Source organism: Hypanus sabinus, chromosome 1 (assembly GCF_030144855.1).
Source record: "Hypanus sabinus isolate sHypSab1 chromosome 1, sHypSab1.hap1, whole genome shotgun sequence".
Taxonomy (NCBI): Eukaryota; Metazoa; Chordata; class Chondrichthyes; order Myliobatiformes; family Dasyatidae; genus Hypanus; species Hypanus sabinus.
In genome coordinates, this window is record NC_082706.1 from 208,573,578 (window position 1) to 208,597,870 (window position 24,293).

General features: G+C 43.4%; 1 protein-coding gene across 4 annotated transcripts in view; it reads right to left on the reverse strand.

Moving 5' to 3' along the window:
• cdh17 (cadherin 17, LI cadherin (liver-intestine)) overlaps positions 1-24,293 on the reverse strand; it is a 181,159-nt gene that overhangs the window by 36,096 nt on the left and 120,770 nt on the right. For all 4 annotated transcript variants that reach the window (XM_059984795.1, XM_059984822.1, XM_059984814.1 and 1 more), the window contains exons 11-14: positions 19,741-19,817; positions 16,129-16,320; positions 7,644-7,888; positions 1,901-2,031 (exon numbers count right to left, since the gene is read on the reverse strand). In XM_059984795.1, the coding sequence (XP_059840778.1) occupies positions 1,901-2,031; positions 7,644-7,888; positions 16,129-16,320; positions 19,741-19,817 (645 nt within the window). The remainder of the gene's footprint in view (positions 1-1,900; positions 2,032-7,643; positions 7,889-16,128; positions 16,321-19,740; positions 19,818-24,293) is intronic.

The following is a 24,293-nucleotide window of genomic DNA, read 5'->3' on the forward strand; positions in this document are numbered from 1 at the left end:
AGTTTAGGCTAACTGGCTTATAATTTCCTTTCTTTTGTCTTCCTCCCTTCCTAAAGAGTGGTGCCAATGATGCGTTTTGACTGAACTGGAATTTGGCAGAGTGACAAAATGACCTGAATCTCTAAGGCTTAGCAGATAAAATAGATTTATATAAACAAAACAAGACTAGATCTAACCAGGCTAATCTGGATCAATGCCAAACTGACTGGTGCCAGTGATGCATCGGACAGTTTTAACTACCTGTTATAGTTAAACGGAACATGCCTGTCCTAGCATGAAAAATCAGCTCTGGCAGACTGGATGGATGAAATCTACTGTGAGATCCAAAGGCAGGAAAGTGGTACTGCAACCCTCCATGGAGAGTGAAGGACATGACAAGGCACAAAAGACGTCATGGTCATCCACTGTAACCAAGGAAGACCCCAGTTTGAGGACTACTCGTAGCATTGGACCTGGACTTCTGAGGTTGAGAGAATGGAACTGCCCCAATGCAACAGTTTTTCCACTTAAAAAATCTCCCATACAGGTTTCCTGTAATCATAAGACACAGTGGATAAGTACCACCATAGTCATAGAGTCATAGAAAAGTAAAGCACAGAAATAGGTCCTTTGGCCAATCTAGTCTGTGCCAAACCATTTAAAGTGCCTACTCCCATTGACCTGCTCCAGGACCATTGTCCTCCATATCCCTGCCATCCATGTACCAATCCAAATTTCTCTTAAACATTGAAATCTAGCTTGCATGCACCACTTCTGCTGGTAGCTCATTCCACACTCTAACCACTCTCTGAGTGAAAAAGTTTTATCTTATGTTCCCCGTAAACTTTTCACTGTTCACCTTAAACCATGATCTCCGGATTCCAACCTCAGCGGAACAAACCTGCTTGCATTTACCCTTTCTATACATAGAAACATAGAAAATAGGTGCAGGAGTAGGCCATTCGGTCCTTCAAGCCTGCACCACCATTCATTATGATCATGGCTGATCATCCAACTCAGAACCCTGTACCTGCTTTCTCTCCATATCCCCTGATCTCTTCAGCCACAAGGGCCATATCTAACTCCCTCTTAAATATAGCCAATGAACTGGCCTCAACTGTTTCCTGTGGCAGAGAATTCCACAGATTCACCACTCTCTGTGTGAAGAAGTTTTTCTTCATCTCAGTCCTAAAAGGCTTCCCCTTTATCCTTAAACTGTGACCCCTCGTTCTGGACTTCCCCAACATCAGAAACAATCTTCCTGTATCTAGCCTGTCCAATCTCTTTAGAATTTTATATGTTTTGATAAGATCCCCCCTCAATCTTTTAAATTCCATTGAGTATAAGCCTAGTCGATCCAGTCTTTCTTCATATGAAAGTCCTGCCATCCCAGGAATCAATCTGATGAATCTTCTCTGTACTCCCTCTATGGCAAGAATGTCTTTCCTCAGATTAGGGGACCAAAACCACACACAATTCTCTAGGTGCGGTCTCACCAAGGCCTTGTACAACTGCAGTAGAACCTCCCTGCTCCTGTATTCAAATCCTTTTGCTATGAATGCCAACATACCATTTGCCTTTTTCACTGCCTGCTGTACCTGCATGCCCACCTTTAATACCTCTCATAATTTTGTAGTCCCCTATCAAATTTCCTCTCAGTCTTCTACATTCTAAGGAATGAAGTCTTAACCTATTCAATCTTTCCTTATAACTCAGGTCCTCCAGACCCGGAAACATTCTTGTAAATTTTCTCTGCACTCTTTAAAACTTATTATATCTTTCCTGTAGGAGGGTGAAAAAAACATCACACAATTCTCCAAACTAGGTCTCCTCAATGCCATATACAACTTCAGCATTACATCAGCACGGACTCTTGTTTGTCTCATGACTTTTCAAGTTAAGAATTAATTTAAGTGCTTACCTTCTTCCACTGCGGTGACTTCAATTTTATAATGGCTTTCTGTCTCCATATCCAAATTACCAAGAGCAAAAATTTCTCCAGTTTGGTTGTTAATGTAAAACCATTTACGTGGATCTTTTGTTAGCCAGTACCTAGTCAATCAAAAGCAGTCCTTTACAGTTATTATTCAGTCAGAATAACATACATTTCTCAGCAGCTGCTTTGTTGCTTTGGATTTCTGGCATCTGCAGACTGTCTCATGTTTTGTTCTTAAATATCCCTAATGTAACACACACAGAGTGCTGGAGGATCTCAACAGGCTAGGCAGCACCTATGGAAAAGAGTAAGCTGTCAATGTTTCAGGCTGAAACCCTTCCTCAATCCTGATTGTTTACTCTTTTCCACAGATGCTACCTGGCCTGTTGAATTCCTCCAGCATTTTTTATGTGTTGTTTTGGATTTCCAGTGTCTGCTGACTTTCTCATGTTTGTACTTAAATGTCCCTGAAGTATTATTCTTTTTCCACACAGACTGGTGGGTGCGTGGAACTCACTCCCGGAACAGTGGTACAGACAGATACATTAGGGGCATTTAAAAAACTCTTAGATAAACACATAGACAAAAGTAAAATAGAGGGCTATGCAGGAGGGAAGGGTTAGATTGATCTCAGTTAAAGGTTGGCACAACATTGTGGGCTGAAGGGCCTGTACTGTGCTGTAGTGTCCTATGTTCCATCAATAAATTTAATTTTCAAAGAATAGGGATTCAAGAGTTATGGGACTCTGCCAAGAAAGTGGAACTCCAATAACTGTTGGTTCATTCATTAACTTATTGAATGAGGAAGCAGGTCTGACAGTTTATCTGACCTAATTCTACTTTTATTAATATTGCTATTAGTTACACAGTAATCTTAATCAAATGTCTTAAATACACAGTTATATTAATAGCAAAAGGATAGTGAGGGATAAAATTGGTGTCTTAGAGAATCAGAGTGGAGAGCTATGTGTGGAGCCAAAAGAGATGGGGGAAATTTTGAACAATTTCTTTTCATCAGTATTCACTCAGAAGAAGGATATTGAATTGTGTAAGGTAAGGGAAACAAGTAGGGTAGTTATGGAAACTATGACGATTAAAGAAGAGGAAGTACTGGCACTTTTAAAGAATATAAAAGTGGATAAGTCTCCGGGTCCTGACAGGATATTTTCCCTAGGACCTTGAGGGAAGTTAGTGTAGAAATAGCAGGGACTCTGACAGAAACATTTCAAATGTCATTATAAACGGGGATGGTGCTGGAGGATTGGTGTATTGCTCATGTGGTTCCATTGTTTAAAAAGGGTTCTAAGAATAAACCTAGCGATTATTGGCCTGTAAGTTTGACGTCAGTGATGGGTAAATTAATGGAAAGTATTCTTAGAAATGGTATATATAATTATCTGGATAGACAGGGTCTGATTAGGAGCTGTCAACATGGATTTGTGCATGGAAGGTCATGTTTGACAAATCTTATTGAATTTTTTGAAGAGGTTACTAGGAAAGTTGACGAGGGTAAAGCAGTGGATGTTGTCTATATAGACTTCAGTAAGGCCTTTGACAAGGTTCCACATGGAAGGTTAGTTAGGAAGGTTCAATCATTAGGTATTAATATTGAAGTAGTAAAATGGATTCAAAACAGTGGCTGGATGGGAGATACCAGAGAGTAGTGGTGGATAACTGTTTGTCAGGTTGGAGGCCGGTGACTAGTGGTGTGCCTCAGGGATCTGTACTGGGTCCAATGGTGCTTGTCATATACATGAATGATCTGGATGATGGGGTGGTAAATTAGATTAGTAAGTATGCAGATGATACTAAGGTAGGTGGCGTTGTGGTTTTCAAAGCTTGCAGAGAGACTTAGGCCAGTTAGAAGAGTGGGCTGAACAAAGGCAGATGGAGTTTAATACTGATAAGTGTGAGGTGCTACATTTTGGTAGGAATAATCAAAATAGGACATACATGGTAAATGGTAGGGCATTGAGGAATGCAGTAGAACAGAGAGATCTAGGAATAATAGTGCATAGTTCCCTGAAGGTGGAATCTCATGTGGATAGTGTGGTGAAGAAAGCTTTTGGTATGCTGGCCTTTATAAATCAGAGCATTGAGTATAGGAGTTGGGATGTAATGTTAAAATTGTACAAGGCATTGGTAAGGCCGACTTTGGAGTATTGTGTACAGTTCTGGTCACCGAATTATAGGAAAGATGTTGACAAAATAGAGAGAGTACAGAGGAGATTTATTAGAATGTTACCTGGTTTCAGCACCTAAGTTACAGGGAAAGTTTGAACAAGTTAGGTCTTTATTCTTTGGAGCGTAGAAGGTTGAGGGGGGACTTGATAGAGGTATTTAAAATTATGAAGGGGTTAGATAGAGTTGATGTGGATAGGCTTTTTCCATTGAGAGTAGGGGAGATTCAAACAAGAGGACATGAGTTGAGAGTTAAGGAGCAAAAGTATAGGGGTAACACGAGGGGAACTTCTTTACTCAGAGCAACACGTACAAAAGCTGGATTAACTCAGCAGGTTGGGCAGCATCCGTTGACTGCTCATTTCAATCGATGCTGCCCAACCTGCTGAGTTCATCCAGCTTTTGTACGTGTTGATTTGACCACAGCATCTGTAGCGTACTTTGTGTTCTTTACTCAGAGAGTGGTAGCTGTGTGGAACGAGCTTCCAGTAGAAGTGGTAGAGGCAGGTTTGATATTGTCATTTAAAGTAAAATTGGATAGGTACATGGACAGGAAAGGAATGGAGGGTTATGGGCTGAGTGCAGGTAGGTGGGACTAGGTGAGCGTAAGCATTTGGCACGGACTAGAATGGCTGAGATGGCCTGTTTCCATGCTGTAATTGTTATATGGTTGTGTTATACAGAAACATAGAAAACCTACAGCACAACACAGGCCTTTGGCCCACATTGCTGTGCCAAACAAAAACCTTAGAAATTAATAGGGTTACCCATAGCCCTCTATTTTTCTAAGCTCCATGTACCTGTCTAAAAGTCTCTTAAAAGACCCTATTGTATCTGCATCCACCACCGTTGCTGGCAGCCCATTCCACGCACTCACCACTCTCTGCATAAAAAACTTACCCCTGACATCTCCTCTGTACCTACTCCTCAGCACCTTAAACTTGCGTCCTCTTTTGGCAGCCATTTCAACCCTGGGGAAAAGCCTCTGACTACCCACACGATCAATGCCTCTCATCATCTTATACACCTCTATCAGGTCACCTCTCATCCTCTGTCACTCCAAGGAGAAAAGGCCAAGTTCATTCAACCTGTTTTCATAAGGCATGTTATCCAATTTCCCTCGGGATCAATAAAGTATGTCTGTCTGTCAATCCAGGCAACATCCTTGTAAATCTCCTCTGCACCCTTTCTATGGTTTCCACATCCTTCCTGTAGTGAGGTGACCAAAACTGAGCATAGTACTCCAAGTGGGGTCTGACCAGGGTCCTACATAGCTGGAACATTACCTCTCGGCTCCTAAATTCAATTCCACGGTTGATGAAGGCCAATACACCATCCGCCATCTTAACCACAGAGGAAACCTGCACAGCTACTTTGAGTGTCCTATGGACTCAGACCCCAAGATCCCTCTGATTCTCCACACTGTCAAGAGTATTACCATTAATACTATCATCTTGATGATGTCTTAATGGTCCAAGGTCATTTTGTTCCGTCTATTCATCTTTATGCAATTAATTTTTAAACAATTTATCAAATGCTATAACATTATTTAACTTAGTTCCACCATGCTTTGACTAACAGTATTTAATTATTTATCAAATGAATTAATAAATAATATAAATGTAATAAGCAATATATAGCATATAATAACCCAGTAATATATATGAATAAGCTAATACAGTGGATTCTGGTTAATTGAGCCATCAGTAAATGGGGCAGTCACTTCCTTGGGACAACTCTTAAAGGAAAAACTCGTGGAAAGTTGCCAGGATTCCATTCATTTGTTTGGAACACTATGCCACTTAATGAGGGCAATAGATGTTGCTGAATAGTTTCTAACTAGTGTCAAATGTGTGCCAGTTAGACACTACACCATGTTTCGAGTCAATAGTGTCAGTTGCGTGTGCCTGTGTTCAGAAGCAGTGATTTGTGTCACTGATAGTTGGTGAGAAATAAGCAGTAAGACAGTTCTGTGGTTTCAGGCATTCAGACTTGGAGATGCCAGAAATGGCCAGGAGTGAAAGTGAAATGATTTCCCGACTTTAACAAATTAGGAAAAATTTGAAAGTATCGACAACTGTCTAGAATGTTACAATGAAAACGAAGATTTGGGGAATGCAGTTGCTGAAAACGTTGTATGAAGGCAGTTACACCAGGTGCCTGAGCTGATTTTGTTCATTTACAGTCAATCAAAAGGACATGGCAGCGTACACTGGGTGAATTCCTGTATCGATAACTATCAGGGACTAATACAGAGTTTAATAATACTGTAGATAGTGCTCTAACTTGTTCTGTATTTCTGTTAAGTACTTAGTTTGTCCTTTTCATATCTTTTTAACTATTTCCATGAAACTTCGGCTAATTGGGGCGCTGCTTAAATGGGCCAAAATGTACTGGTCCTGATGTGTCCCAATTAACCAGAATCCACTGTATATAATATAACATAATATAATAATCAGCAAGCTAATATTTCTGTTTATTCTGTAACAAATTCCATAACAGACACTTATCAAACAAAATTCCTTCTATTAAAATCTTGTGCCTAAAATGTTCAAAGATATTTATAAATCAATGGTTTTGGCAATTGTATTTTAACAAGGTAATCAATATTATGCTCACTAATTTTAGTGGGTGTTGTCTCTCAGCTTTTCTTTCACTGAGGCTTTGGGTCAGTTTTAACATTCAACAATGATTCAAAAAGATGTATTACTGTATAAGAGGCCTAAATTGAGTGGACTGCCAGAGACCTTTTCCTGGGCAGCAGTAGCTAATACCAGGGGGCATAACTTTAAGGTGCTGGGAGAAAGGTATAGGGGAAATGTCAAAGATAGGTTTTTTTTATAAAATGGAACACCTTACCATGGATAGTGGTAGAGGCAGATCCATTTACTCTTAGGTAGGCACTTTGACGAAGGAAAAATGGAGGGCAATGCGGGAGGGAAGTGTTAGATTGAACTTAGAGCAGATTAGAAAGTCAACACAACATTGTGAGCCAAAAGGCCTGTACTGTGATGTAGTTTTCAGTGTTGTAGAGAAAATTTACAAGGATGCTGCTGGGACTTGAGGACCTGAGTATAGGAAAAAGCTGATTAGGTTAGGACTTTATTCTCTGGAGTGTAGGAGAATGAGGGGAGATTTGATAGAGGTATACAAAATTATGAGGGGTATAGATAGGGTAAGTGCAAGCAGGCTTTTTCCACTGAGGTTGGGTCATGGGTTAAGGGTGAAAGGTGAAATGTTTAAGGGGAACATGGGGGGGGATCTTCTTCACTCACATGGTGGTGAGAGTGGAGCATGTGGGGCCCATTTCAACACAAGAGAATTTTGGGTAAATACATGGACGGGAGTTGTATGGAGAGCTATGGTCTGGGTGCAGGTCGATGGGACGAGGCAGATTAATAGCTTGGTGTGGACTAAAGACCGGCTGAAGAGCCTTTTTCTGTGCTGTAGTGTTCTGTGACTGTATGATTTATGATAACTATCTGAGTCACCTCCTCCCAATCTGAAATATACATGCTTCAATAAATATATGATGGATGCTTATTACCTCACTTCAGAACCTTCTGGATCGTGTGCTTCCACCTTAAGCACGGAATCTCCTTTAGAAGCATTTTCAAAGACCCACATTTGGTATACTTTTTCTGAGAAATACGGTGGTTCATCATTATTGGTCACATTAATCAGGAGCACTGTGAATGAGCTTGAGTTGTAGAATACGCCGTCAACGAGGGGCTCGGGATTTGTGGCACTGATGTTTAACGCAAAAGTCGACTGCGTTTCAAAGTCTAGAGGCTGAAAGAACAGAGGCAGTAGAAATTTATTTTATTTTATTTAGAAATAGAATGCAGAACACGCTGCACTGCCTAGCAACCCACCTATTTAAACCTAGCCTAATCACAGGACAATTTACAATGACCAATTCATCTACTAACCCATACGTCTTTGGACTGTGGGAGGAAAGCATAGTAGTGCAGTGGTCAGTGTTATGTTATTACAGGCTGGGGTGCAGTCCAGAGTTCAATTCCCCATCATGTGTAAGGTGTCTCTGTAAGTACCCCACCACCCCAGAATGCCTGGGTTTTCTTTGGGTGCTCTGGTTTCCTTCCACAATCTAAAGATCTACCGGGAAGGTTAACTGTTCTGTGATACCACTACTGTTAAATCGGGGTTGCTGGGTAGCACAGATCGAAGGGCTGGAAGGCTCTATTCTGTGCTGTGCCTCCAAACAAATAACATTAAAAAGCAGAGCACCGAGAGGAAACGCACACCCTCACGGGAGGGACATACAGATTTACAGAGGAAGTGAATTCCGCCCCCGAGCTGTAATAGTATCGCACTAGCTGCTACGCTAACATGCAAGCTCAATTTGAAGAGAAGTTTGGATAGGTATATGGATGGTAGGGGTATGGAGGGGTATCGCCCTGGTGCAGGTCAATGGGGATAGACAGTTTAAATAGCTCAGAATGGACTAGACGGCCCAAAGGGCCTGTTTCTAGGCTGCACTTGTCTATGACTCTCTGAACCTAAACAAAAAATGTAGGTGATCTCAGATGATGACGACGAGGTGTACAGGAGTGAATTAGTTTGGCTAGTTGAGTGGAGTCATAATAACAACATCACACTCAACATCAGTCAAACCAATGAAGTGATTATGGGCTTCAGGAAGGAGAAGTTGAGGGAACATTACTAGTCCTCAATGAGGGATCAGCAATGGAATGGTTGAACAATTTCAACTTCCAGGGCATCAACAGCTCAGAGAATCTATCGTGGGCCCAACAGACTGTCGCAATCATGAAGCAGGCACGCCGGTAGCTGTACTTCATTAGGAGTTTGAGAAGGTCTGGAGTGTCACCAAGATTCTGGCAAATTTCTACAGGTTATCCGGTGGAGAGCATTCTGACATGATGTCACAGCCTGGTATGGAAGCTCCAATGCAATGGATCACAGGAGGCTGCTGAGGCCTGTAGACTCACTCAGCTCCATCATGGGTACATCTCTCCCGAGGTCTTCAAGAGTCAGAGTCTTAAGAAGGCAACTTCCATCATTAAGGACCCTCACCATCCACTCTGCATATGAAGATCAGTGAAGTGGACATGATTGATTGGCAGACCAGAGAGGACAAGTGCTGGTGGCACCTACGGGTCAGCAAGCTGGTGGAGTGTTCTTGGATTGGACCTCAGGAGGCATGATGGCCGGTCACCCTCTCAGGTATGTCAGTTCATGACCTAGCATTCAGGTTCCTGACAATGGTGAGTCTGGAGCTCAAGGCCTGCACTTCCTACCCTCATTTCTCATCATCGGTGAGTCTGGGGTTGACCCTAAAGATCAAAGCCCTAAGTTCAATTGGGAAAAGTTGGCACCAGAGGTGTTTGGAGACCCAGATGACGTCTTCCAGTTCATCCATGAAAACATTTCTTCTTCTCCTTCTTTCCTGTCTTTTTCTTTTCAAGGTCACTGGGTCCATTAGACCATAAGACCTAGGAGCAGAATTAGGCCATTCAGTCCATCGAGTCTATTGAGTCTGTTCTACCATTCAATCATGGCTGATCCCAGATCCCACTCAACCCCATACACCTGCCTTCTCGCCATATCCTTCGATGCCCTGACCAATCAGGAAACGATCAACTTCTGTCTTAAATATACGCAAGGACTTGGCCTCCACCGCAATCTGTGTGGCAGAGCATTCCACAGATTTACTACTCTCTGGCTAAAAAAAATTCCTTCGTACCTCTGTTCTAAAAGGTTGCCCTTTATTCTGAAATTGTGCCCTCTAGTACTGGATACTCCCACCAGAGGAAAAATCCTCTCCATATTCACCCTATCTACTCCTTTCAACATTCAGTAGGTTTCAAAGTGATCCCCTGCCCCCACATTCTTCTAAGTTCCAGTGACTATAGGCCCAAAGCTGCCAAATCCTCCTCACATGTTAACCCCTTCCTGGAATCATCTTTGTGGACCTCCTCTGGACTCTCTCCAATGACAATACATCCTTTCCGAGATATGAGGCCCAAAACTGTTGACGATACTTCAAGTGTGGGCTGACTTGTGTCTTATAAAGCCAAAGCATTATTGCCTTGCTTTTATATTCTATTCCGCTTGAAACAAATGCCAACATTGCATTTGCTTTCTTTACCTCAACACTTGTGAATTAACCTTCTGGGAGTCTTGCACAAGGACTCATAAGCCCCTTTGTGGACCTAGGAATGGTGAGTTGCCTCCCAGGTGCCAGGGTCAGGGATGTCTCAGATGGTGTCCACAACATTTTGGAGAGGGAGGGAGAGCAGCCAGATGTCTTGGTACATATTGGTACCAATAACATAGGAAAGAAAAGCAAAAAGGTCCTCAATGGAGAATTTAGAGAGCTAGGTAGAAAGCTGAGGAGCAGGACCTCCTGGGTAGTAATTTCTGGATTGCTGCCTGTGCCACATGCCAGTGAGGGTAGAAACAGGATGATTTGGCAAATAATTGCATGGCCGAGAAGCTGGTGCAGGGGGCAGGGCTTTAGGTACTTGGATCATTGGGATCTCTTCTGGGGGAGGTATGAACTGTTCAAAAGTGACGGGTTGCACCTGAACCCGAGGGGGAACCAATATTCTCACAGGCAGGTTTTTAGAGCTGTTGGAGAGGATTTAAATAATTTGGAAGGGTGTGGGAACTGGAGTGAAGGGTCTCAGGAAAAGACAGATGGTAAAAAAGCAAAGATAGTGTGCAGTCAGACTGTCAGGAAGGGCAGGACAAAACTGTAGCCAGCAGGTGATTATCCATGCTTCAGGGGTGCAGAATCAAAAAGGATAGCAAATACTGTACTCAAAGTGTTACATCTCAATGCAAGGAGTATAAGAAATAAGGTGGTTGATCATGGTTGACTATAGGTTGTCAAGTATGATGTTGTGGCCTTCACTGAATCGTATCTGAAGGATGGTTGTAGTTGGGAGCTGAATGTCCAAGGTTACACATTGTATCAGAGGGGTAGGAAGGGAGGCACAGTGGTTGACATGGCTCTGTTCGTTAAAATAAATGGCATCAAATCAGTAGAAGGATGTGACATAGCATCAGAAGATGTTGAATTCTAGTGGCTTGAGTTAAGAAACTGCAAGAGTAAAAGTACCCTGATGGCAGTTATATATGGGCCTCCAGACAGTAGCTGGGACGTGGGCCACAGATTACAACAGGGAATAGAAAAGGCTTGTCATAAAGGCAATGTTATGATAGTCATGGGAGATTTCAACGTGCTGGAAAATCAGGTTTGTAAGTATTGTAAGTAGGATAGAAAAAAGAGATGCAGTGGATGTTGTATATTTGGACTTTAGGAAGGCCTTTGACAAGGTGCATGAAACTGTTACCAAGTTAAGTACCCATGGCATTACAGGGAAGTTACTGGTATGGTTGGAGCTTTGGCTGATTCATAGGAGGCAGGACGTGGGAATAAAAGGATCATTTACTGGTTGGCTGCCAGCGACTAGTGATGTTTCATAAGGGTTGCTGTTAGGACTGCTTCTTTTTATGTTGTATTTCAATAATTTAGATGATGGAATAAATGGATGATGGGTGGTTATATGCTTATATTTATAAAAATCACTAAGAGCAGGGGTCCCAGAACAGATCCCTGAGGCACACCATTGGTTACTGACCGCCATGTAGAATATGACCCTTCTACAAACACTCTTTGCCTTCTGTGGGCGAGCCAGTTCTGGATCCACAAAGCAAGGTCTCCTTGGATCCCATGCCTCCTTACTTTCTCAATAAGCCTTGCATGTGGTACCTTGTCAAATACCTTACTGAAATCCATATACACTACACCTATTGCTCTACTTTCATCAATGTATTTAAACACATCCTCAAAAAATTCAATCAGGCTCGTAAAGCACGACCTGCCCTTGACAAAGACATGCTGACTATTCCTAATCATATTATGTCTCTCCAAATGTTCTTAAATCCTGCCTCTCGGGACCTTCTCCATTGACTTACCAACCACTGAAGTAAGACTCACTGGTCTGTAATTTCCTGGGCTATCTCTACTCCTTTTCTTGAATAACGGAACAACATCCGCAACCCTCCAATCCATCGGAAACTCTCTCGTCCCCATTGATGATGCAAAGATCATCGCCAGAGGCTCAGCAATCTCCTCCCTCACTTCCCACAGTAGCCTTGGGTACATTTCATTTGGTTCTGGCGACTTATCCAACTTGATGCTTTCCAAAAGCTCCAGCACATCCTCTTTCTTAATATCTACATGCTCAAGCTTTTCAGTCTGCTGCAAGTCACCACTACAATCAGTAAGATCCGTTTCCATCATGAATACTGAAGCAAAGTACTGATTAAGTACTTAATGAGTCGGTGGTGAGGAAGGTAAATGTAATGTTAGCATTCATTTTGAGAGGACCAGAATACAAGAGCAGGGATGCGACGTTGAGGCTTTATAAGGCACTGTTGAAGCCTCATCTTGAGTATTGTGAACAATTTTGGGCTCCTCATCCAAGAAAAACTGTGCTGGCATTGGAGAGGGTTCCTCTCGCTCACAACACAAGTAGCGAACGAGCAAGACGTGAGGCAAACAATGCTCAAACAACGAGTAATACTTTTAATCATCTCTAGATTACAGTACTTTATGTTCCCTCTTAGCTTTTGAGGAATTGCTTTGACCACTTAATTGCTTTTTAGGAGCTATTTTTTCATGGAAACAAAGGGTCCACACAACACAAGTAACGACCAAACTTGAAACGAGGTGAACAATGCTCAAACAAACAGTGCTGGAGAGAAAACTTCCATTTTTTTTCGATCCCCTGAGGAACACCACTATTCACTGGTAGCCAACCGGGCCCCGGAGGAACATCACTATTCATGGTTGAATCTGTGGATGCGGAACCCGCAGATATGGAGGGCCGACTGTACTTCCCATGGTGGGGGGCTCTAGGCCAAGATGGCACAGCCTCAGGATAGAGTGCATCCTTTTTTTTGAACCTTCTCCCCGTTTAGATAATAGCCCACACTATTGTTCCTTCCACCAAAATGCATTATCATACACTTCCCAACACTGTATTCCATCTGCCACTTTTTTGCTCATTCTTCCAATTTGTCTAACTCCTGCTGCAATCGCATTGCTTCCTCAGCACTACCTACCCCTCTACCTATCTTCGTATCATCCGCAAACTTTGCCACAAAGCCATCAATTCCATTATCGAAATCACTGACAACAACGTGAAGAGTAGTGGTCCTAATTGGGGCCCCCTAAGGAGCACCACTATTCATTGGTAGCCAACCGGGCCCCTGAGGAACACCACTATTCACTGGTAGCCAACCGGGCCCCTGAGGAACATCACTATTCACTGGTAGCCAACCGGGCCCCTGAGGAACATCACTATTCACTGGTAGCCAACCGGGCCCCTGAGGAACATCACTATTCACTGGTAGCCAACCGGGCCCCTGAGGAACACCACTATTCACTGGTAGCCAACCGGGCCCCTGAGGAACACCACTATTCACTGGTAGCCAACCGGGCCCCTGAGGAACATCACTATTCACTGGTAGCCAACCGGGCCCCTGAGGAACACCACTATTCACTGGTAGCCAACCGGGCCCCTGAGGAACATCACTATTCACTGGTAGCCAACCGGGCCCCTGAGGAACACCACTATTCACTGGTAGCCAACCGGGCCCCTGAGGAACACCACTATTCACTGGTAGCCAACCAGAAAAGGTGTCTTTTATTCCCACTTGCTGTTTCCCACTCTACAGCCATTCCGCTATCTCTGCTAATATCTTTCCTGTAACGCCAGAGGATTTTATCTTGTTAAGTAACCTCATGTGTGTCGCTGTATCAAATGCTTTCTGAAAATCCAAGTTAATGACACCCGCTACTTCTTTGTCCAGCGGCTTGTTTCTTCTTTGAAGAATTCTAACAGATTTGTCAGGCAAGCTTTCCCTAGACAGAAACCATGCTGACTTTGACTTTTTTTATCATTAGTCTCCAAGTACCTCGAAACCTCATCCTTAATAATGGCCTCCAACACTTTCCAGCCACTGAGGTTATGCCAACTGGCCTATAATTTCCTTCCACCCTTCTTAAAGAGTCGAATAACATTTGCGCTCATGCGTGGAGTGGAGTGGAGTGACATTCGCACACCTGTTGGCCTCCGTGATCTACAGCTGCAGCTCAAATCATGATTGCCCATGGGAGGTGCGTTCTTGTTCTCAGAGTGCACGTGCAGCTGGAAGACGTGCGCTTTCAGGGTGCGGCCCCGTGGACCCCAAAGAACCCTGTTCTTCACTGGTGTCACTGACTGAAGTGTTGTGGGTGACTGAAATATCGAAACAGCAGGCGGTATGTGCTGCTGTCAAAGCCCCTGCACTCGAGCAATCTCCCTCTCTCTCGATAGTGAGTGAGAGTCTGTTGGTCCTCGAGTCAAGGGACTCGGCCAAGCAACACGGCAGGCTGTGACATCAGAACAGTGAGCTCCCATCTTGTTGCTGCAGGAGCAATATTTCTCTCTCCCTCGCTGATGAGAGAGAGCCTTTGAGATGTTGGTGTTGGGATGGACTCTGGATCACGGTTTCCAGGGGCTTTGCTATTGCTTGCATGGTGGGTGGTGGGGGTCATTGCTTTTGTTGGAGCGAGTGGGGGGAGGGGCTTTGGGGTTCTAATGTTTCTGTCACTCATCCTTTGTTTTTTTTTTGTGTTCTGTGGATGTCTGTGAAGAGTAAGAATTTCAGGTTGTATATCATGTACATTCTTGGATATTAAATACTTTGAAGTCCAGAAGGCAGGCCCAGTGGCTGGAGCCCCACGTCTGTGAATCCGCAACTTCACTGGAGGCTGGAGTTCTGGAGTTACAGGACTGTGTATGTGGAGTTCGGGGTGGGGTGGAGCGTACAAAAGAAGAATGGGGTTTGATTTACTGTTATTATTTTGTTGCTTTTTGTGTTCTGTGCTGTTCTGCTAAGCACTGTAGTATGCTATGTTGGCGGCAGAATGTGTGGAGACACTTGCGGGCTGCCCCCAGCACATCCTTCGGCAACGCAAGTGATGCATTTCATGGTATGTTTTGATGTGCATGTGATGAATAAATATAAATCTGAATCTGAAAGGTTCTTGATAAGTCAGGGTATCAATATTTATGGGTAGAAGGCAGGAGAATGGTTCTGAGAGGGAAAATAAATCAGCCATGGTCAAATAGTGGCGCAGAAGTGGATGGCCTATTTCTGATCTTATATCTTTGGTCTTACAGTCTTATCCAGAGCCAATGCATTAAATACCATACTGGGCCACCTAACTGTATCAGATCCATAAGACCATAGGAGGAGCAGAATTAGGCCATTCAGCCCATCAAATCAGCTCCACATTTCCATCATGGCTGATATTAAGACCATAAGATATTGAAGCAAAATGAAGCCATCTGGCCCATTGAATCTGCTCCGCCATTCAATCATGGCTGATCCTTTTTTCCTTTCCTCAGCCCCACTCCCCGGTCTTCTCCCCATAATCTTTGACACCCTTACTATCTGACTGTTAAGGACCTATCATAAACAGCAGCATGTATTTACAATGTAAATAGCATTATAAAAAGTGGTTTACAGTGCAGGGACTGGGACCTATCATAAACAGCAGCATGTATTTACAATGTAAATAGCATTATAAAAAGTGGTTTACAGTGCAGGGACTGGGACCTATCATAAACAGCAGCATGTATTTACAATGTAAATAGCATTATAAAAAGTGGTTTACAGTGCAGGGACTGGGTTAATAGATAGAGAGGGTTGGGGGGTGCTAGCTGGAATAATTGATCGATTCTGCTCCACTACTCAATCATGACTGATTTATTATTCCTCTCCACCCCATTCTTCAGCCTCTGCCACCTCCCCCCCCATAACCTTTGACACCCTGACTAATCAAGAACTGATCAACTACCGCTTTAAATATACTCAATGAATTTCACAGAACTTAATCCATTCAATCAAAAAATTGGTACAGTATATCAAAGATATGGTCTTTTAAACATAAGCAATTGAAGCAGTGAATTTTTTCATTCCTTTACCTTAGCCAGCTTCACCATTCCTTTATTGGTGCTTTCATCGGTTATTATTTTGAAAATTCCATTTTTGTCACCTTCGACGACGTTGTACTGTATTTCAGAGCTGCCCGTGAAAGCCTCATCATCATCTGTAGCCTGAATTACTATTACTGTGTTACCTACACGAACGGTTTCATTTAAGACGATTGGACCATACTAGGAAAACAAAACACAAAACAACAATAGATAAAAGCAAAACGAGTGAATCTGCAGATGCTGGAAATAAATAAAAACACAAAATGCTGGCAGAACTCAACAGGCCAGACAGCATCTATGGGAGGAGGTAGTGACGACTTTTCGGGCCGAAATGTCGTCACTACCTCTGCCCATAGATGCTGTCTGGCCTGCTGAGTTCTGCCAGCATTTTGTGTTTTTATTTATAGATAAAAGCAATGTGCATGCATAGTCAATAACAAATCACTTTATTTATTTAGAGATACAACACACATTAAGCTCTTCCAGCGCTACCGGCAACCCCTGATTTAACCCCAGACTAATCACAGGACACTTTACAATGAACAATCAAACTCCTAACTGGTACATCTTTGAACTGTGGGAGGAAACCAGAGCACCCGGAGGAAACTGTTGGCCAGAAAGAACTGCAGTCTACAAATCAGTGAATTCAAATGAATCAAGGACAGTGGGAGTAGACAAACCGATGGTCTTTGCTCGTGAATGAGATGGAGGTGGCCATTTTGTGAGACTGTCTTTTCAGTCCCACTCCCCCCATCTTGTGAACTCTTTGATGAACCGCTTCTCACTCTTGGATAATCTAATCAGAGCAACTCGGGTTATTTATTATGTGAACTGGCAGGCTTGCAGGAGAAGCAATCTGTAACGTCATTGGACTGTGTCTGGGTCACAGGATTTGATTGGTTTGAAGCAGTCAGGGGCTGTGGGCCGAGACCAAAGAACAATGCTGGTTGTAGCCCTGGACCAAAGCGAAAAAGAAGGTGACCCTGCAACCTCATGCGAGCTAGAGCCAATGGAATGGAGATGCATTATTTGAACGGATGAGGAACACTATAAATGTCAGGAGCTTCAAATGCAAAAGAGTGATAGGTCCAACCACTGGAGTCCTACCATTGTGGATATGGAGGACCTCAGTCATGTGGGGGACAATGAGGAACACATGGCCATCATAGACTCCTTTTAGATATTACTTTTTCTATTCTTTGGTTGTTCGTGGAGGGTTAGAAAAACATAGGTGTTTGGTTGTGTAAATTCATGTGCTTTTCTGTTGAGACAATAAAGAGACTTATCCATAATTACAGAATCTCCCTCTGTCACTCTAGTCATTATTACTAAGGGGTAGATCCTTATAACAAAAGCCACACATTTCATGGGGAGGACGTACAAACTGCTTACAGGGGATACACAGAAAACATACAGCACAATACAGGCCCTTTGGCCCACAAAGTTGTGCCGAACATGTCCTTATCTTAGAAGTACCTAGGCTTTACCCATGGCCCTCTATTTTTCTAAGATCCATGTATCCATTCAGTTGTCTCTTAAAAACTCTATCGTTACCACCTTCACCACAGTTGCCGGCAGCGCATTCCATACATTCACCACCCTCTCTGCATAAAAAAACTACCCCTGACATCTCCTTTGTACCTACTTCCAAGCACCTTAAAACTATGCCCTCTCATGCTAGCCATTTCAGCCCTGGGAAAAACCTCTGACTATCCCCACGATCAATGCCTTTCCTTATCTTGTACATCTCTATCAGGTCACCTTTCATCCTCCGTCACTCCAAGCAGAAAAGGCCGAGTTCACTCTACCTATTCTCATAAGGCATGCTCCCCAATCCAGGCAACATCCTTGTAAATCTCCTCTGCACCCTTTCTATGGTTTCCACATCCTTCCTGTAGTGAGGTGACCAGAACTGAGCACAGTACTCCAAGTGGGGTCTGACTAGAGTCCTATGTAGATGCAACATTACCTCTCGGCTCATAAGCTCAATCCCACGATTGATGAAGGCCAACCCACCGGATGCCTTCTTAACCACAGAGTCAACCTACATAGCAGCTTTAAGTGTACTATGGACTCGGACCCCAAGATCCCTCTGTTCCTCTACACTGCCAAGAGTTTTACCATTAATGCTATATTCTGCCATCATATTTGACCTACCAAAATGAACCACCTCACACTTATCTGGGTTGAACTCCATCTGCCACTTCTCAGCCCAGTTTTGCATCCTATCAATGTCCCGCTGTAACCTCTGACAGCCCTCCACACTATCCACAACACCACCAACTTTGCGTTATCAGCAGATTTACTAACCCATCTCTCCACTTCCTCCTCCAGGTCATTTATAAAAATCACAAAGAGTAGGGGTCCCAGAACAGATCCCTGAGGCATACCACTGGTCACCAGCCTCCATGCAGAATATGACCCATCTACAACTACTCTTTGTCTTCTGTGGGCAAGCCAGTTCTGGATCCACAAAGCAATGGCCCCTTGGATCCCATGCCTCCTTACCTTCTCAATAAGCCTTGCATGGGGTACCTTATCAAATGGCTTGCTAAAATCCATAAACACTACATCCATCTACTGCTCTACCTTCATCAATGTTGATGATGAGATTGAACTCTGAACTCCAATGCCCTGAGTTGTAACAGCATCATGGTAACCACTACACTACCATGGCACCCATAACTTTATGTTGCATCTTCTATATTGAAGCATTTCTAAATCAACAAATCGGATGAGGTGATTGATCAGATATGGAACAAAATGTACTTCAGTAAAGATGTTTTGAATTCGATCAGAGCAGAATATGGCCAGACATTTGAAGTATGGGGAAAACAGTTCACAATCAGAAGAGTCACACACACACACACACACACACACACACACACACACACACACACACACACAGTGCTGGAGGAACTCAGCAGGTCAGACAACATCTATGGAGGGGAGTAAACAGTCGACATTTCAGGCTGACACCCTTCATCAGGACTGGAAAGGGGGGGGAGGGAATAAGTCAGAATAAAAAGGTTGGGGGAAGGGCAGGAGTACAAACTAGCAGGTGATAGGTGAGACCAGGTCAGGGGGAAGGTGGGTGGGTAGAAAATGAGAGATGGAGTAAGAAGTGAGCAGATGATAGGAGCAACTAGGTGAGGGGAAAGATGGCTGTGTAGAAAATGAGAAATGAAGTAAGAAGCTGGGAGGTGATAGGTGGAAAAGGTAAAAGGCTGAAGAATAAGGAATCTGATAGGAGAGAAGCATGAGCCATGGGAGAAAGGGAAGGAGGAGGGGAAATCCCACATTCTGCCACATAAATATGTTGCATCCAGCACCCTTAATAATCCAGCAAATATTTCAGAGCTACACAAATTAAATGTTGGTGGATCTCAGTTGGTCAGGCGGCATCTATGGAGAGGAATAGATGAAGGTCTTCAATCCTGATGAAGGGTTTTGGCCCAAAATGTCCCTTCTATAGATGCTGCCTGACCTGCTGAGTTCCTCCCACATTTGTGTGTGTTCTGGTTTTCCAGCAGAATCTCCAGTGCCTAAATATTTCAGACATTGAATATGACTCTATGACTGTGTTGGCTTAATAGTTACCTGTGGCTGTTCAAAGATTGGAATCTTGTCATTGATATCAATAACAGAGATATTGACAAGGCATTCGGTGCTTAGTCCTGGAAAAAAATAAGATTTTTCAATTACAATATAGTCGAAATTTGGATTAAAATAGATTCTCAATGTTAGATATTTGGGTTATGACCAAGAGGAAAAAATGCCTGGACTCGCTTAGCACTTTAGTGTAAGGGTATTTGTTAGGTGCATCAAAAATCAAACTTACAATAAACAAATCTCTCTCCCTCCCCTTTCCCCCTCTCTCCATTCCCTTCCCCCTCTCCCTCCACTCTCTGGTAACTCTCTAACTTCCGATAATTCCCTCCCTCTCCCTTCCCCCATTCTAGTTTCACTCTACCTCCTCCTCCAGCTGCCAATCACCTCTCTCATGATACTGCCTTCTTCTACTACACATAGTGTAGTAGAACATTACATTCCTTCTTCACCTATCCTGCCTATCTCCTCCCTGCTTCCCCTCACCCACCCTTTGATCTTTCCTCTTACTGGTTTTTCACCTGGCATCTACCAGCCTTCTCCTTCCCACCCTCCCCCACATTCTTTATAGGACCCCTGCCCCCTCCCTCTTCAGTCCTGACAAAGGGTCTCGACCCGAAATGTTGACTGTTCGTTTCCACAGATGCTGCCCGACCTGCTGAGTTCCTCCAGCTTGTTGCAACCTGACTAGTGTGTTATAAAGGCTCAGCATTATCTCCTTGCTTTCATACTCCATTCCCCTTGAAATAAATGCCAACATTGCATTTGCCTTCTTTACCACAGACTACACCTGTAAAATAACCTTTTGGGAGTCTTGCACCAGGACTCCTAAGTCCCTCTGCACCTCTGATGTTTGAACCTTCTCCCCATTTAGATAATAGTCTGCACTATTGTTCCTTTTACCAAAATCCATTATCATACATTTCCCAACTCTGGGTTCCATCTGCCACTTTTTTGTCCATCCTTCCAATCTGTCTAAGTCCTGCTGTGATCGCATTGCTTCCACAGCACTACCTACCCCTCCACCTATCCTCATGTTATCCAGAAACTTTGCCACAAAGTCATCAATTCCATTATCTAAATCATTGACAAACAATGTGAAAAGTATTGGTCCCAATACTGACTCCTGAGGAACACCACTAGTCACTAGCAGCCAACTAGAAAAGGCCCCTTTTATTCCCATTTGCTGCCTCCTGCCTGTCAGCCATTCCTCTATCCATGCCAGTATCTCTCCTGTAACACCATAGGATTTTATCTTGTTAATCAGCCTCGTGTGTGGCACCTTATCAAATGCCTTCTGAAAATCTAAGTAACTGACATCCACTGCCTCTCCTTTGTCCACCCTGCTTGTTACTTCTTCAAAGAACTCTAACAGATTTATCAGGTAAGATTTCCATTGACAGAAATCATATTGACTTATTTTATCATTCATCTCCAAATATCCTGTAACCTCATCCTTAATAATAGATTCCAACACTTTCCCACCCAGTGAGGTTAGGCTAACTGGTTTATAATTTCCTTCCTTTTGCTTTCCTCCCTTCTTAAGGAGCAGAGAGACATTTCCAATCTTCCAGACTTCTGAGACCATGCCAGAATCAAGTGATTCTTAAAAGATCATGACCAATACATCCATTATCTCTTCAGCAAACCCTCTCAGGACTCTGGGATGTAGTCCATCTGGTCCAGGTGACTTATCCACCTTAAGACCTTTGAGTTTGCCTACCACTTTTTCCTTTGTAACTGCAATGGCATGCATGGACCTCTGGCATACAGCGAGTATCTTCCACATTAAAGACTGAAGCAAATGCTTACTAAATTCACCTGCCATTTCTTTGCCCCTCATTACTACCTCACCAGTGTCATTTTCCAGTGGTACAAAATCAGCTCTCACTCTTTGTATAGCTGGGTTAAGGGTAGGGGACCATGCATAAAAAAGGTAGGTAACCTCTGCACTGTCTCTACCAAGTTGATGGGGTCCTCCCAAATGATGTGATTCTGAGGCATCTTCCTGCCCCAAATGCCCCGTTTAGAACAAAGATCAGTGCAATGCTGCAAGGGGCTATTCGGCCCACAGTGTTGTGCTAAAAAGTAAATTTTAAAAAATGAATCTCTCCTACCTACACAATTTTGATATTCCTCCATTTCTCTCACATTCACGTGCCTATCTGAATGTCTCATGAAAGTCCCTCTTGCTTCTGCCTCTACCACCACCCCAGGGAGCACATTACAGATGCCCACAACTCTGCGTAAAAGAAAAATTACCCTTCATATCTCCTTTAAAATTATCCCTTTTCACCTTAAAAGCATGTCCTCTGCTATTGGACTTTTCAACCCTGAGAAAAAGATATTATCTGTCTACTCTATCTATGCCTCTCATGATCATATAAACCTCTATCAGATCTCCCCTCAGCCTCCACCACTCCAGACAAAACAACCCAAGCTCATCCAGCTTCTCACGATAGCACATACCCACTAAACCAGGCAGCATCCTGGTAAAACTGAGGAACACACACATTGTTAGTAAGACAAAGAAGGTGGTGATGGACTAAGCCTGCATTGTTCCCTGTTACTACTGTGGTGAGGACTTACAGGTACCTGGGGGTGTACCTGGATGTCAGATTTGAGTGGAACACCAACACAGAGGCTGTGTATAAAAAGGGACAGAGTCACCAGTACCTCCTGAGAAGACTGAGGTCCTTTGGACTATGCAGGCTTCTCCTTCACATGTTCTACCAGTCTGTCGTCACCTGTACAATCTTCAATGTGGTGGTGTGCCGGGGCAATGGCATCAACACGGGTGATGCCGACAGGCTCAGTAAACGGATTGGAAAGACTGGCTCTGTTACGGGGGTCAAACTGGTCACACTGGCTGTGGTAGAACAAAGGACCCTACAAATAATCCTGGCAATTCCAGACAATGTTTCTCACCCTCCGCATGCCACTTTGGCTGAACAGAGGAGCACTTTTAGTTCTGGACTATGACAACTGTGCTGCTCCAAAGAGCGTTATACGAGGCCATTCTTACCCCTTGGCTCTATAGTGAGTCAACCTATAGCAGGGGAAGTGATGATCCTCTCCTGGTAGACTGTTTGTGTTAACTTAATTTTTTATTCTTTCTACTATATCTGTTCACTTGTAATGCCATTGTGACACTATAATTTCCTTTGGGATCAATAAAATATCCAACTATCTATCTATAATACTGGAGATACACACTGGGCCAGTCAGCATCTGTGGCAAAGAGTAAACAGTTGACATTTCAACCCAAGACCCTTCATCACTCCTACTCTTTTCCATAGATGCTGCCTGGCCTGTCGAGTTTTTCCGACATTTTGTGTGTGTTGCTTGGATTTCCAGCATCTGCAGGTTTTCTCTTGTTTGTGTGTGATCCTGGTAAACCTGCTTTGCACCCTCTCAAAAGCCACAACATCGGTCAACAGTGGGGTCACCAGAACCGTGTGCAAAACAGACCAGAACTCCAGATGGCCTAACCAGAGCTCTACAAGGTCCCAACATGACTTTTGAACTCAGTGCTTCGATTTATGTCACCCTGAGATTCATTAGCCTTTGGGCGTACTCAATAAAACCATAATAGAATAATAACCATAATAGAGTCAATAAAAGACCACATCACTTTCACATTCAAAGAGTGCACAAAAGAAAACAAACTGTACAAACACAAAAAGAAAGAAATAATAATAATAATAAATAAATAAACAATAAATATTGAGCGCATGAAATGAAGTGTCTTGGAAAGTGAGTCCATAGGTTGTGGGAGCATTTCAATGATGGGGCAAGTGAATTTGGGTGAAGTTATCCCCTTTGGTTCAAGAGCCTGAGAGTATTGAGGGGTAATAAGTGTTCCTGAACTTGATGACATGGGTCCTGAGACTCCTGTACCTTCTTCCTGGTGGCAGCAGCAAGAAGAGAGCACGGTATGGGTAGTGGGGGTCCTTGATGATGCATCACAGCCTGGTATGGAAGCACCAATGCCTTGTTATGGAAAATCCTACAAAAAGTAGTGGATCAGCTCAGACTATCACGGTAAAGCTCTCCCCATCACTGAGCACATCTACACGAAGATAGGGTAAATGCAAACATGCTTTTTTCCACTGAGGTTGGGTCCGACTAGAACTAAAGGTCATTGCTTAAGGGTTGAGGGTGATCTTTACTCATAGGGGGGGTGAGAGTGTGGAACCATCTGCCAGCACAAGTGGTGGATGCAGGGCTGATTTCAATTTTTAAGAGAAATACATGGATGGGCAGGTATGAAAGTCTACGGTCCAGGTGCAGGTCAATAGCACTAGGCAGATCTATGGTTTGGCATTGACTAGATGGGTCGAAGGGCCTGTTCCAGTGCTGTAGTTTTCTGTGTAGCTTCCACAACAGTTATTCCTGGTTGCTTGTGTATAAAGCAAGAAGTAATGATGCTAATTCCCAAACCACAGCCCTCCCCCAGCCAGTGATAGCTCCAAAGAAAACAGGCTAAGAGTGTCTGCCAAAACCGCAGGCAAAAATAAACTGAATGGCTGTGACTGCTGGAG